Source organism: Cheilinus undulatus, linkage group 22, assembly GCF_018320785.1.
Source record: "Cheilinus undulatus linkage group 22, ASM1832078v1, whole genome shotgun sequence".
Classification (NCBI taxonomy): Eukaryota; Metazoa; Chordata; class Actinopteri; order Labriformes; family Labridae; genus Cheilinus; species Cheilinus undulatus.
The window spans coordinates 28,740,516-28,754,749 of record NC_054886.1 but is presented as its reverse complement, the minus strand read 5'-3'; the positions used below and the strand labels follow the sequence as shown (position 1 = coordinate 28,754,749).

Here is a 14,234-nt window from a genome sequence, read left to right as displayed (position 1 = left end):
AAATAAATTTAACATAGAAGCACATACCATTTTAGATTCATTAAAACATACAAAATACTGAAGCAAATATTAAAATGCAAACTTATGAGAAACACAACTCAGAATTTTCTTGTAAAGTTACAAGTATGTATGGAAAAAACACGACATTTTCATGTTTAAAAGTAAAAAAAAAAAAAATGTATTACTCTTTGGGAGTGAGATCAGAAATGTGTAAATTTAGGAGAAAAAATCAAAATTTTCAGGATTAAAGGGCTAATCAATTTATAAGAACCCACCGACTTGAAAGATTTTGAGTTATAAAATCAAAAATATACCAAAAAATAAATAAATAAATCAGAATTTAAGATAAAAAAACAATCAATTAATGTAAATAAAATTTAAATGTTTGAGATTAAAAAGTTTCTAATACATGAAAAAAGAGAAACTTTCAACATTTTGAAAGTCATACTTGCTTTGAAAAAACTTGAGATTTTTCAAGATTACACATTTCCAAGTTAAGAGGGGAAAAAAAGAAAAATCAGAGTTTAAAAAGTCACAATTTTACAAAACCAATCCAAAATTTTCTGAATTCAAAATTCACAAATTTTGGAGAAAAAAATGTAAATTAGTTTAGAAATGTTGCCAATTCATGAGAAAACCCACCCTGGAATACTTCTCCACTTTAAAAATGTAAAATCAGATATTTAAGAAAAAATAAAACAAAATTTTCAAGATTTGATATAAGTAAATTCATTACAATTACAAATGAAATTTTGAGTTTCAAAAGTAGGACCATTTATAAAAATGAGATTTTTCAAGGACCGTGAAGATGAAAAAGTTTTTCTTATTAACAGCTTATACATTTATGAGACTATGATGTCAAAAACAGCCTTTTAGGTGAAAGAAAATCAAACCAGATTAAGTTGTTAATCTTAAAAAAGTCCTGCAGTTTAGAGTCACATAAAATTCTACTTTTTAATGGGACATAGCAATAAGGAAATATTTGTGAATTTAGCTCTGGATTATCACATTATCTTTAGCATCCAGAATTGAAGAGACATTGCCTTAAACTGGGGCAATTCAGCTCTTTAACACTCAAGAAACTCCTCTGAACCAGCCAGTTTTAAGTTTTCTTTCAAGTTAATATCCAACTATTTAATTTGAGTTTCTAAAGTCCAGATTTATGCTTTTTTTTAATAACATTCAAAATTCAGTTTCTCATAAATTTAAAACTTGAACTAAAAAATGTTGCTACCTTTGTAATCTGAGCATTTCTTCCCATAGTATGCTATAATAACCTATAAAAAAAAAGCACAAAAACTGGAAACTCATCACAAAAGCTTAAGCTGATGTAAAACACTTTTCATGAAGATATATTATGAGATAATAATCCCTTCAAAATAAGACGCTAGCCTGAAATCGTCAAAAGAGCGAGTCAACAAGTCCAAACTTTCCTTTGAATTTGAATAGCGCCATAAAACAAGGTTTGTTGATGTCATGACCATTTAAAATAAAAGCTATAAATCAAGAGTCATCTTATTTTATCATTTCCACATCATAAAGTCATTTAAAAAATAGCATAAATTAACATCCACACTTACCTACCATGGCTATCTGCAAAGCAGACGCTGTCACATGTGGTTGTCTATTCTTATTCTAAATAATCTCTGAGTCTGGTCAGTAAAGTCAGGAGGTTAAATTAAAGAGCCCAAGGGAGCAAGGCTGGACAGTCTGTCCCAGCAGACAGAAAAGCAGCACAACAGGGATAAAAATCCCTAAATGGTCCATTAGTGAGTTTAAAGACTACTAAAGTTTTAAAGTTACTCATGAAAGTTTCCAATTAATACAGGAAGTTCATAACAAGTGTCAGAAAGTGCTGACAACTGAAGTTAAAAGCCTACTGACTGGTGAGAAATCTGTTCACGTAAGTATTGGGATTTCTATTTGATGGTTTTAATCAATTGTTTTAATTTCACATTATGTAGATTGTCAGAAAGCTCCAACTCTCCTCTTACCCTGTTTTAAGTTCCCCCTGGTTGGGACAGTATCTGTAGTTTGAGGAGGTTTTGCATAATTGTTTAACTGTAACATGTAAAATTGGGAGAATGTATAAAAAATTTGGATCCTTGTTAACAGTCAGGAGTGCAAACAAAGTAAAGAAATACAGTTCAGTTGTTCCCTAATCTACATTGAAAAACTTCATGCTGGAAAAATGGAAAAAAAAAAAAAAGGTCAGGAGTTCACAATGACACATCATGCTACCTCTAATAGTTTACATGTGGAGCACTGTAAATGGATCGATTTCCCATAAGTTAACCTAACTTGCCTTTGTTCTGCTTTTTTTTTTATTTTAAATGCTGCTTATATTGACCCTCAGTGATCAAATGTGCGTACAACAGTTAATGCAGTTTCTGCATAGAGATCAGCATTTTTCAATCTGGACAAGAGTGACGGATGCACTTAGATTCTGCACCGGCTCTCAGCTCACGTACGCATGTTTTCTAAGTCATGAACTTGCTGTGCTTCACCAAATAAGTCCAAACAGATGTGAAAACATACGTACGTGAGCTTAAAACTGGTGTGGGAGCACATCCTCTACTCTTCTAACCTGACACATGTGTTTCACACATCCATCTGGAAAGTCTTCAACACCAAGCGTTCGGGAAAAGGCAAAGGATTGGAAAAAAAAACTCAGAGTCTGATTGGATGAACGTTCTGTCACATGGCAACCATGAACCATGGCAACTGTAAACATGTCAGTTCACGACTTTTGTTGTTTTTGAAAAGAGAACAACTAACTGCTGTTCTTTGTTCTTCTTTGAACGAAGAAATGTCATCAACTTCTGATAAAACCAGCGCTTTAGCAGCATCCACGCTAATCTCTTCTGCCATAACTGCCTCTTGTTGCTTCTTGCTTACGTCACGACTCTGCTGCGCCTGGAAATACTGCCCCTGATTGGTCCTGCCATTTTCTAACCAGGCCAAAACGGTTGAGTTGGGAGCTTTGCAAGATGGATTCGCCAGTGAAAAACAAGGAAACAGCGTATCCAGCAGTGAGTTGTTATCTTTTCAAAAAAGCCTGTAGCTACCGCCACATTCTCCTTTAATGGCGCTGATTGGTCTGAACAGTGTTCAGTTCGGCACAAGCGTTGTAGACTGGAGCTTTTTAAGATGGATTAGCCTAAGTTTTGCCGAGTTTCGAACAGCTATTGACTGCTGACCTCAGAGTTGTAGCTTGTTAACCAAAAGTTAGAGGAATTATTTTTTTTTCCATGTTTTAGAAAGTTTGGACCTTCTTAGTAGAAAAGTGGCTATGAGAAACCAGATACCTAACCCTGATTAATGGCAGGCTGGTGCTAAAAGTTAAAGTTAATGCTTGTTCGTCAAAAAGATTGCACTCTCTCCAGTCGTGATGAGTTAGAAGTTTTAGTCTGAGCTCTGTCAGTGCAAGGTAAACATTCATTAGAGGTGTGAATGATGGTCCAGTGGGGCTGATGTAAGCCTCCTCTGTTGACCCCTAACACCTCCAAGTCCAGGGAGCTCATTACCACTAGCTCATCCTCAACCAGGGAGCTCATTAATATCAAAATGATGGCTCTATCCATGCTTTTATGGCAGTCAAATTTGTGCCAGGTCAGTTAGTTTGAAAACAAAAACAGTTGGAGAAGAATGTTTATTGGACACATAACTTGTTTAATTTACTCCAGGGCCAAAACTGGACTAATTTTCAGTTTTGGAGTTTCTAACCATTTTAGTTCACGCCTTTTTACTGGAAACATGGGCTATGACTTTAGCGTCACAAGTAAACTAGACCAAAATGGTTGACTTCTCTCTACAAACTTATCATTCCTTTTAAGTTTTATTAGGAATCAAATTTACACTTTAATATAAATTAGTACAAACCCCAAATCCTAAAAAGTCAGGATGTGTAAAATGTCAATGTATACACAATACAGTGATTTGCAAATCACTGTGCAGCCCTCTGGAAGTTTCAGGGAACCAACTGAACAGAACTCCTGCGAAGGGGGGTTCCTGATGCCAACCTTAGCAGAGTGCTGGGGGTTTGCTGGTTGGTCAGCACGTTTGACTTGTGGAGGTAAATGGGCCCGTCCACATGGAGACGAATTAAGGAGTATACGCAAACATTTTTTGTCGTATAGGCGTTTCCTCCTCACGGAAGGAGCGTGACTGTAAACACTACTTTTGAGTGCAAAAATTCCATATATGACTAACATTTCGTCTCTTTGTGGATAGCCATCCGCATCTTTTTGAAATGATTACGTCACACATAGCGTAGCTCTCTTAAGACGCCTGCGCAGGACTGGTCAAAACAACAATGGCGGGTTACGGGATTATGTTCATGCTGCATCTGATGCTCCTCTGACACCACCGCGAAACACATAGACCATATGTTCTTAAATCCAATGTGGAGAACAACCAGAAGGGCAACTAGAAGAAAGTCCTGCTATGAACCAGCACTACAGCTGCACTGACCCTTTACATTGACAGTTGACTGGCCCTCTCCCATCCCCACTCAGCTCCTGCTTGAAAGTGAAAGTCTTCGGAGAAAACGAAACTTACTAAAACGATAGACTGGAACTGTAAATAAACACCAAATTTAAAAGAACAGTAAATCAAGATTCCGCAAAAGTGTCAAAGACTCCACAGTCCTTATCGGGGATGGTCTTATGCATGGTGAATGTACAGCTGCATCATGAGGAGACAGAGCAGAAGAGGCTGGTGTGTGACAGGAGAGCAGAGGTGTTACAGGTGAGCCTGAGAGTGAATGAGCGCTGCAGAGTATCATAATGTAGTAAGCTAAAAGCATTAATAGACTGTGGGTCTCCTTTATTTAAGAAGAAAAAATGTGTTTGTGTTTATTGACGTTATTCCAGTGAATCTGCTGGACTGATTGTCAGCATTTATTTTACATTAAGCCATTTTTAAATTTAAAAATAAAAAGCTGGTAAATAATAACAAACATTTTGAAGTAATTACTTGCTTCTTCACTTGAGTGGGGCAGATGTGTCCACTTTACTCACCTCTGAACAAACATTTGCATAGAAAGCAGTTCTGTCCACTTGTGTATTTAGGGTATTTAAATCTTGGGAAATAGTCCTTTATGGTACATTTAGAACAGACAAAAAAGTGTGATTAATTTGCGATTAATCTTGAGTTACCTATGAATTCGAGAGAGTAATTGCAACTACAAATTTTAATCTATTGACAGCCCTACTTAGAATACATAAAAAGTTCCATTTTTGATTTAACGAACTCAAAATAATTAAGTGTCTCAAAAAGACGTGTTACTTTCACACAAAACCTATAATTTAAGCCGATCAGGCGGTTCACACACTACATGATTTTAAGCCCAATTTTACGCAAGATTTGACCCCCGAAGCGATTGTGGGGGCATATACTGACTGGAGCCCCGTTGCAAACAATTATATGTCTGAGTAGTCTGCATGTGTGGTGTCAACACGATTAATTTACTGCTCCAAATCGCGTCGTAGCCTCCCAGACCCTGAATCGTAAATATCAAACGTTTGATATTTACAATTCTAGGTCGTCATGCCACTGACGGAGTACCCACAACATCCAATGAGAGCGAGCACACCGGGTAGCGTCACCAGACGGATCATATGAACTTTCACCGCTCACAACCATAAACACCTATACCTTTATTCCAGCCAGAATTTCATACTGAGTCTTTCCTTTGTTTTATGATTTTTGCTGCACCTGTAACAAACACCAGGACAGCCTGTTGTGGAGAGACAGCAAGACGGTATGCACAGACGTGTGTGTTTTGGATTCAGACACATATTTTGATAACAGAGGCTTTTAAAGGGTTTAAGTGGAAAAGATTGGTTTTAAGTGGTGATAAATACAGGCAGAAAAATGTGGTGAGAGGTGTTACAAGTGGCAAAATTGGATTTAAAGTTGTAAAAATGGGCATAAAATGGCTAAATGCACTTAAAATTGGCAAAAAAAAGTAGTAAAAAGGAGTTACATGTGACAAAAATTAATTTTGTGTTGCAAAATGGATTAATGACGCCAACATGTATTTGAAGTGGCAAAAAATGTGTTAACAGGGGCAACAACAAAGGGAAAAAAGTACAGAAATGTTGAAAAGTAGCACCAATGCTACTGATACAGCGCATCAATATTATCAATAAATCGCAACGGTGGAGGCCCCTTTTACTGGAATTTCCATTAGGGCCCTGTGTGCAGTCCTGGTCTGGGTGTCAAACTTCGTCTTAGACAGAATTATGTCACTACAAGAGTATTTAGTAGAGTAACTAGCCAGAGGTTTGACGATGAGCTTGGACGAGCAGTTGGGCCAAAATCAGGCTGAATTTGTGTTGTTTGAGCCGGCCCAAAGGTCTCTGAGCAACATGAAGAGTGATGTGAATAAACAGCACAAACATGCTAATAATTCACAGGCCAGGTTTGTGGAGCCTTTCTACTCACATCAGGAGCCTTGTGATTTTCCGTACGAATATAGGAGCGCCTTTAAGATGGCCTTTAAATCCAGCCTTTCCTACATGTCTCTCCCCCACTTTGTTGTCCTCATTATCCACTTTCCTCCTTTATTGATACAGGCATAAAAAGACCAAAAATACATCTAGAGAAATTACGAATATGTTACAGAAGAAGAAGAAGAAAAGACTGTGAAAGTAGAGGAATGCCCATAAAGATTGCACAGGCAAGTAGGTTAAGTGGTAAAACGTGTGATATTACCATGAGTTTATTTTGTTTTGTAGTTCTTTTAAAACTAAGATGTTTGCTGACGCCATGATTAAGGATCATAAAGCTATAAAGAGAAAAATGTCATAATAAAATGCTCTTGTCTCCTGTGGTTGCAGCAAAATCTTCAACAAAACAATAAAAAAAAGGTAAGCGTTATATATGTATATATAAAACACTTTATAATCCTTACATTCTTAATTCTATTAAAGTTCACCTGCATTTTACCACTAAAGGAGAAAATAACAGAGCATTGACCTGGTTTACTTATTTTAAGTTTCATGCATGATTAACAAAAATTAAACTCATGAAACTTGTGCCCTGCTGAAAGGAGAAGCACTGTCATTAATGTTGAAGCGATGTCCTTAATGACCAGCTTTTACCAGTGTTCCATGCAGAAGCTGGCCACACAGTGAAGGGTTTTAAGACTGGTTTTAGGCCAGTTTGCTTCCATGATGATCAGGGGTACATTTCCCGACTTTAAGCTCATCAAAGACGATTATTTGTCAGCACGAATAATCAGGGACCAGCACTATTGTGATTTTTATTTCAGCAACGCTGATGAATTAAAAACGTGAAAACAGCCAAAATGACTGTCATGTTTTTTAGTGTCTAGTTTACAGCAGCTGACTTTAATGACATTGATCTCCTGACCTCACTATACCAGACAAATAGACCACAAACTTCAACACAGTGGCACATGACTTTTTAGTGATTTTATAGTCAACTCAGGTGTGAGTAAACATCAGGTGACAGAGGCAGGTATAAGTTCAAGAAGATCTGACATTTTTAGCTCATCTCTTTTCAGGATACAAGATACCCAGGTAAGATTCACAATATTTATCTCCTTATCATCATCATGGTTACAGGATTTTAGAAGAGTTTGATTTGACAAAGATTGACCTCTACAGAATCAGGACTTTCACTGGAATTGGAGTACTTTTCAATTTTTTACCTTGAGTTCCGCCAGCTAATTGAAATTTACTATGAACAACTACGATTCCAATTGCAAAATAGTGGAATTTTAAAATGCCCTAAAAAGGGTGTGATAAATCAAGATTAACTGCAGAATTTCTGAGATTAATCGCAATTAAAATGTGTAATCTTTTGACAGCCCTACTATCATTTTTAATAAACACAGGCCAGTGATCCTGGTCTATAATACTCTTTTAACCTGTAATTAACCTCCCGCCACTAGAGGCCACTGTAGCTTCAGGTAATGGCCGCTGCCTCCCTGTCTGAGCTTTCTCCCAGCACTTAATTGGACGTAAATATGAGAAGCTTGTCAGTAGATTAGTGGTCATGTAGAAGAAACAGTGTGGTATGACAGTGTCAAAGTAAATGAAGTTGTATGCAGGCTGTCGAAGGTTGATCAGGTATAACTACTCAACTAATGTGAAAGAGGCCACTTATAAAAGCCTGATATCAATCTGCAGAGAGGAATGAAGGCAAGCGCGGAGGGATTTCAGTAATGTAGATTTTTATTTTTTAATCCGTCGTCCTAAACAAAAAAATTTGACTTAATCAAAAAAAAAAATGATATATCGCACAGGCCTACGTGAACCTTGAGCTTCCCCTTAAAGTCTTCTTCCAGACTGACATGGGTGAATCCAACTCCTTGGGAAGTCAGTGGCATTAGGAAGCTGGACAAAATAAAGCTTTTATTAAAAAAATAATAGAGGAGTATCTCCCTAATCCTGAGGTCATGTCCATGCCCTGTGTCCTTATATAATTGCACATTATTTTCTTAGATCATGTTGTCATGTCTATGAATTCCTGTGTTTCCTTTTATGGTGGATTATAAGATTAATTTTATTCTTGCATTAATAAATTGCCATTCTATCAACAGTTATTTGCTTTTTTGACTTTCCTACAAGAAAATATTCTATTATCAGCTCCAGTTCAGTCCTCCAACAACCCTGTTAATCTCAGTGGCAGTTTCTGATTACATTAATGTCACTTTTCACACAGAAAAACAACAACAGAATAAAGCTCTGTTACCTCTCTGGCCAATGCCAATTTTCAGTTTTAGAAGACAACCGATATCACAAGGTTTATTACTTCACTATAAGTTATATGAGATCATTGTTTCAAATGGAAACACTGACAATGTAGTGAATCGCAGCCAAACTCCGGGTTGCCCCTCTTCCCTAGGCTGCTCTGGACCTGTGCCCACAAGCCAGAGAAAGCCAACTCAAGTTTCTTTCTGTTATAATTATTCTGATACTGTTATACTGTGTGGACAACCACACCTTCCATCCATCCATCCATCCATCCATCTTCTTCCGCTTATCTGAGGTCAGGTCGTGGGGGCAGCAGCCTAAACAGCAGCTGATCCTCCCCGGCAACTTTGTCTAGCTCTTCCCGAGGGGATCCCAAGGCGTTCCCAGGCCAGCTGGGAGACACAGTCTCTCCAGCATGTCCTGGGTCTTCCCTGGGGCCTCTGGGTGGGACCTGCCCGTACCACCTCACCAGGGAGGTGTTCATAAGGCATCCGATCTCGTTCTTTCTTTCAGTCACTACCCACAGCTCATGACAAAGGTGAGGGTAGATACGTAGATTGAAAGAGCCTCGCCTTTCGAACTCAGCTCTTTCTTCACCACGACAGACCGATGCAGAGACCGCATCACTGCTGACGGCGCACCGATCCGCCTGTCAATCTCCCGCTCCATTCTTCCCTCACTCCTGAAAGAGGCCCTGAGATACTCGAACTCCTCCACTTGGGGCAGGATCTCATTCTCAACCTGGAGAGGGCATTCCACCCTTTTCTGATTGAGGACCATGACTTCAGATTTGGAGGTGCTGGTTCTCATCCCAGCCGCTTTACTCTCGGTTGCCAACCATTCCAGTGAGAGCTTAAAGTCATGGCCTGATGAAGCCAACAGAACCAGATCATCCGCAAAAAGCAGAGACCCAATCCTGAGGCCACCAAACTGGACCCCCTCAACGCCATGGCTGTGCCTAGACATTCTGTTCATAAAAGTTAAAAACAGAATTGGCGATAAAGGGCACACATCCCACTTAATTTTATTTTGAAATTCAGAAGTAATTTTTGAGATTAGCTTTGGAAAATATGCAACTCAGCTGCTCTTCTTGATAGAAAATACAAACTTTTAACAATTTCTGATGTGCACAATTTTTGATTAATTATGAGTTAACTATGAAAGTTGTGAGATTAATCGCAATTAAAAATTGTACCCTCGACAGCTCTAATAAATATGTACACTTGCGTCGAGATCTATCCAACATTTTTTGGAAATTTATAGACAATTCTTAAGACTTTTGCCTTTCCATTTGTTGGACTTCCCTTGATCGGTACACATTTTAATACGAGGACATCTCTTTGGAACAAACTACCAGTTTCTTTACAAACAGTGTCTTTTTTGGAATTATTCAAAAGGCAAATAAAGGTGTTACTTGGCAAAAATATTTAACAGATCTATTCAAAATGCTTTAAGTCATTTAGATATATACCTGTATCTTAATGTTCCTTTTTCTGGCTCACCTGCATTGCTACCTAGAATAACTCTCTGACATTTTATTTCTAGAATTTGCTCTGGGTCAATCAAAATTGGACCGCGGGCCACATTTGGTCCCTGGGCCATAGTTTGGACATCCCTGTCCTACAGAGACACTGAGGTACCAGCTGACCAGAGTGTAAACCCAGGATAAAGAGGTTCCGTGAATGTGGTGTTATAGGTGTAGATATGAACTAGTGTGCCAGAGGAGACTCTGTAGAAGGACAGAATACCAGCAGGCCAGTCCACATAAACCGCCACCCGACCAGACAGAGAAGGCGAGAAGAGAGGCAGGGCCGTTTGCGTGTTATTGTGACGGACAGAGAAACCAACTTTAGAACAGCTAAGAGTCCAGGAGTGATCGGTTAATCCAAACATACAGTCAGGACTGTTTCCTTTCCTTCTGATTCCTCTGTAGGCCACTGATATATGGACCCCTCCTCTCCGCTCCACCTCCCAGTAACAGCGTCCCTTCAGCCCATTTCTACACAGCAGCTGATCCTCGTATTCAAATCTGTCCGGATGATCCGAATATGGCTGATCCTCCTCCACGCGTGTCACTCTCCTGTTGTTTTCTGACAGTTTGAGCTTTCTGTGTGCCGTGTTTGGATCCAGCGTGAGTTCACAGAAATCTGGAGAAAGACAGAAGACAGCCGCAGTTCATCATCAGACACACTGAAGGGATTTAGGATTTGTCACCTAACAGTTTGCTATTTAAGCCAATCTAATTTCATACTTACATTTCTGCAGGCCAGGTTTTAACCACTCATCTCCGCCATGGTCCACCCTGGAAGAAGAAACAGAGGAAAGATTTCTGTCCTTACTCCTCTTCAGAATAAATCAGTGCTCCTCACTTTGTCAGTGACAGAGAAACAGGGTCAAACCCATCTATTTCCACTTGCTGCACCATTCTTTAACTTTCTCTGAGAGATAAAGGTGTGATTAGGACAGGAAGGGAAGGAGATTTTCTTCTAACTTTACTGGTTATGAAATTAATATTTCATGCGTTTTGGGTGCTAGACTATACAGTGCTGTGAAAGAGGGACATTAAGTCAACAATAGGTCAAAAATCAATGTAAGACCATACAGAAAAACTTTGATGTGTTTGTTTATTATTGTTACTCCAGAAAGCCTCTGTTTTTGGCACTACTTGGGATGCAACAAATAGGATCTTGTGCCTCAACATTAACCCTCCAGGGACCCAGTTGGGTCATTTTATCGATATTAAATATTTTGAAAATAAACAGAAACTTTATAGTTTTAATAAAGACTGAACCTTATGAAAAGATTTGAGCTTTGAAAGAGGAAAAAAATGTTTTTTTTTTTTTTTTTTAGCTCTTTTTCTGCAGGGACCCATTTGGGTTCCAAGGGTCCTAAGTGTGAGTTTTGATATAAACCTGTGATAACTATATTTTATATTTAAACTATATAATAACCATGCTTATCAAAGCAACAAAACTGGCTTTTGTTTTTTTTATGCTGTAGTGCAATATTGCCTTTCTAAAATGTAAATCGCTTTTCTTAAAACAGAATTACCTCTTTATTGGTAATGTTATCAACGTGGCTGGGAACACTAAACTAAACCATTAGGAAAGTAATACCAGGTTTCATAGCTAAGCCGTGATGTGAATGAACATCATGATGCAAAAGAATAAAGTAGAAACTTGGACAACTTAAGGAGAAAGATTATAATAATCATAAAAAGTTATTAGTGAAAGGTGGCAAAAGGGGTTTGAAGTGAAAATATGAATAAGAAGTCAAAAAAGAGAGAAAAAAGCTGATAATTAAATTAAAAACGACAAAAATGAATGGCAAAGTGGGTATAAGGGGGGAAAAAGTGTTTAAATGTGGCAAAAAAAGAGACAAAATGGGTTAAAGGTGACAAAATGGACTGGCAAAAAAATGGGCAAAAAGGGGGAATTGGTTAACAAAACTAGTTTACAGTGGCAATATAAGGAAACAAAGTGGCAGAATGGGTTTAAAATGACAAAAAAAAAAGACTAGCAAATATGGGTAAAAAATTGTGGAAAAATTGGTTACATGTGAAAAAAAGTTACACAATAGTTTAAAAGTGACAAAAAGGAGTTGCAAAAATGGGCAAAAAGGGAAAATTGGTTTAAAAAAACGGTTAAAAATGGTAAAATATGGCAAAATTTATCAAAATTGACAAAGTGACAAAAAGAACTAGCAAATAAGGGTTAAAAAAGGAGGAAAAAATTGGTAACATGTGGCAAAAAGTCACAGCATTGTTTAAAAGTGACAAAAAGGACTGGCAAAAATGGGCAAAAAGTGGAAATTGGTCAACAAAATTGATTTAAAGTGGCAAAAAGGACTGGCAAAAAGGGGCAGGGATTGGTTGAATGTGGCAAAAAAAAGACAAATGGGTTGAAAAGTGACATGCACCACACATGCACCCATCCAACTGTACAGCTTAACTTCCTCAAACACATACCTTTCAAGGAGCAAGGCATGCTGGGATCTCCTGTCTGATATGATCACAACTACCAAGTGTCACACACAACCCAATTGAAAAAATGCAAATATTTCCCTCTTATGCACTCATACTGCTGTATGTTTCTACCTCAGCGTGTCCAGACTCCAGAGCGGATCCTCCAGTCCAGCTTTCAGCAGCTTCTCGCCTGAGTGTCCGAGATGGTTGTAGCTCAGGTCAAGCTCTCTCAGATGGGAGGGGTTGGCGCTCAGAGCTGAGGCCAGAGAAGAACAGCTCTGCTCTGTGATCAGACAGCCTGACAGACTGGAATTAGAGAGACTTGGTTAACTTAGTGATTCACACAAGTTGATGTCTTCACTTGTTAGGATCTAAACGTAATCAGGGATTTATTTAGATCTACAGTAGGGGTGTCAAACTCAAGGCCCGGGGGCCAAATCCGGCCCGTGGAACGATTATGTCTGGCCCACAAGATCATATCATATTTGTATTTTAACTGGCCCACCACTATGAAGCCTGCAGATTTCCTTCAGTATAATAATGTTAACTTCAACTTGATTATCTAACAGTGTTAATTTTGGCAGCTATTTTTAATTTTAATCTTAGTTTTAGTCTTGAAATGAAATGCATTTTAGTTTTAGTCACATTTTAGTCATTTCTACCCTTTTTAGTTTTATTCTAGTTTTAGTCCAGAAAAAGTCCTCACATTTTAGTCTTTACTTTTAGTCCAAGCATTTATTCTCTTGCCTAAATCTGGTACCAAATCATGGTAGTGTGTTGCACCCTGAGTCTGCACCCTGCTAAATCTGGGGTCCCTGCTTTCTGCAGCTGAGAGGCAGAATAGTTACAGCTGCGATGTACAGATTTACCCACAATGGAGAAATATCATGGATTTTGAATGTTCGACAAAAAAAAAATACATTTTAGTCTAGTATTCGTCATCTTGACGAAAACTAAACTTAGTTTTTGTCAGTTTTAGTCATCACAGATCTATCTTTGTTAGTCGTAGTCTAGTTTTTGTCATGGAAGAAGGCTGTCGACGAATATTTTTAGTCATAGTTTTAGTCGACGAAATCAACACTGGTATTTAAAATATTTTTGTTAAGCCATAAAAATCTGAAAAAGTAAAGAGATTTCATAAAAACTCAAAATGTGGGAAAAAAATTACATGTGTTGTATTTCATGTTTCAATTTTGCATCTCAAGATTACAACTCAAACATATGATTTTGACTTTTCATTTCATACTTTGACCTTTTCAACTCAGAATTTGGACTTTATATTTAACTTTTTTGTCTTTTAGGTTTCAATTTTGTATTTTAAATCATATCACCTCATAATCACCTTTTCAACTCCTTACTTTGGCTTTTTAATACCATATTTTGACTTTAAAAACATGATTTTAACTTTTGACCTCTGCCAAGGAGGTTATGCGATCAGCAGGGTTAGTTAGTTAGTTAGTAAGTTAGTTAGTTTGTTTGTTAGCAACATAACTCAAAAAGTTATGGAGGGATTTTGATGACATTTTCAAGGAAATGTCAGA

The 14,234-nt window shown here is 37.8% G+C and overlaps 1 protein-coding gene across 4 annotated transcripts in view; it reads right to left on the bottom strand.

Moving 5' to 3' along the window:
- Window positions 1–7,427: 7,427 nt before the first annotated feature.
- Window positions 7,428–14,234, bottom strand: part of LOC121504076 (protein NLRC3-like) — a 42,820-nt gene continuing 36,013 nt past the window's right edge. For all 4 annotated transcript variants that reach the window (XM_041778682.1, XM_041778685.1, XM_041778683.1 and 1 more), the window contains 3 exons: window positions 12,826–12,999; window positions 10,985–11,031; window positions 7,428–10,876 (listed from right to left, as the gene is read on the bottom strand). In XM_041778682.1, the coding sequence (XP_041634616.1) occupies window positions 10,350–10,876; window positions 10,985–11,031; window positions 12,826–12,999 (748 nt within the window). In that variant the 3' untranslated portion in view covers window positions 7,428–10,349. The remainder of the gene's footprint in view (window positions 10,877–10,984; window positions 11,032–12,825; window positions 13,000–14,234) is intronic.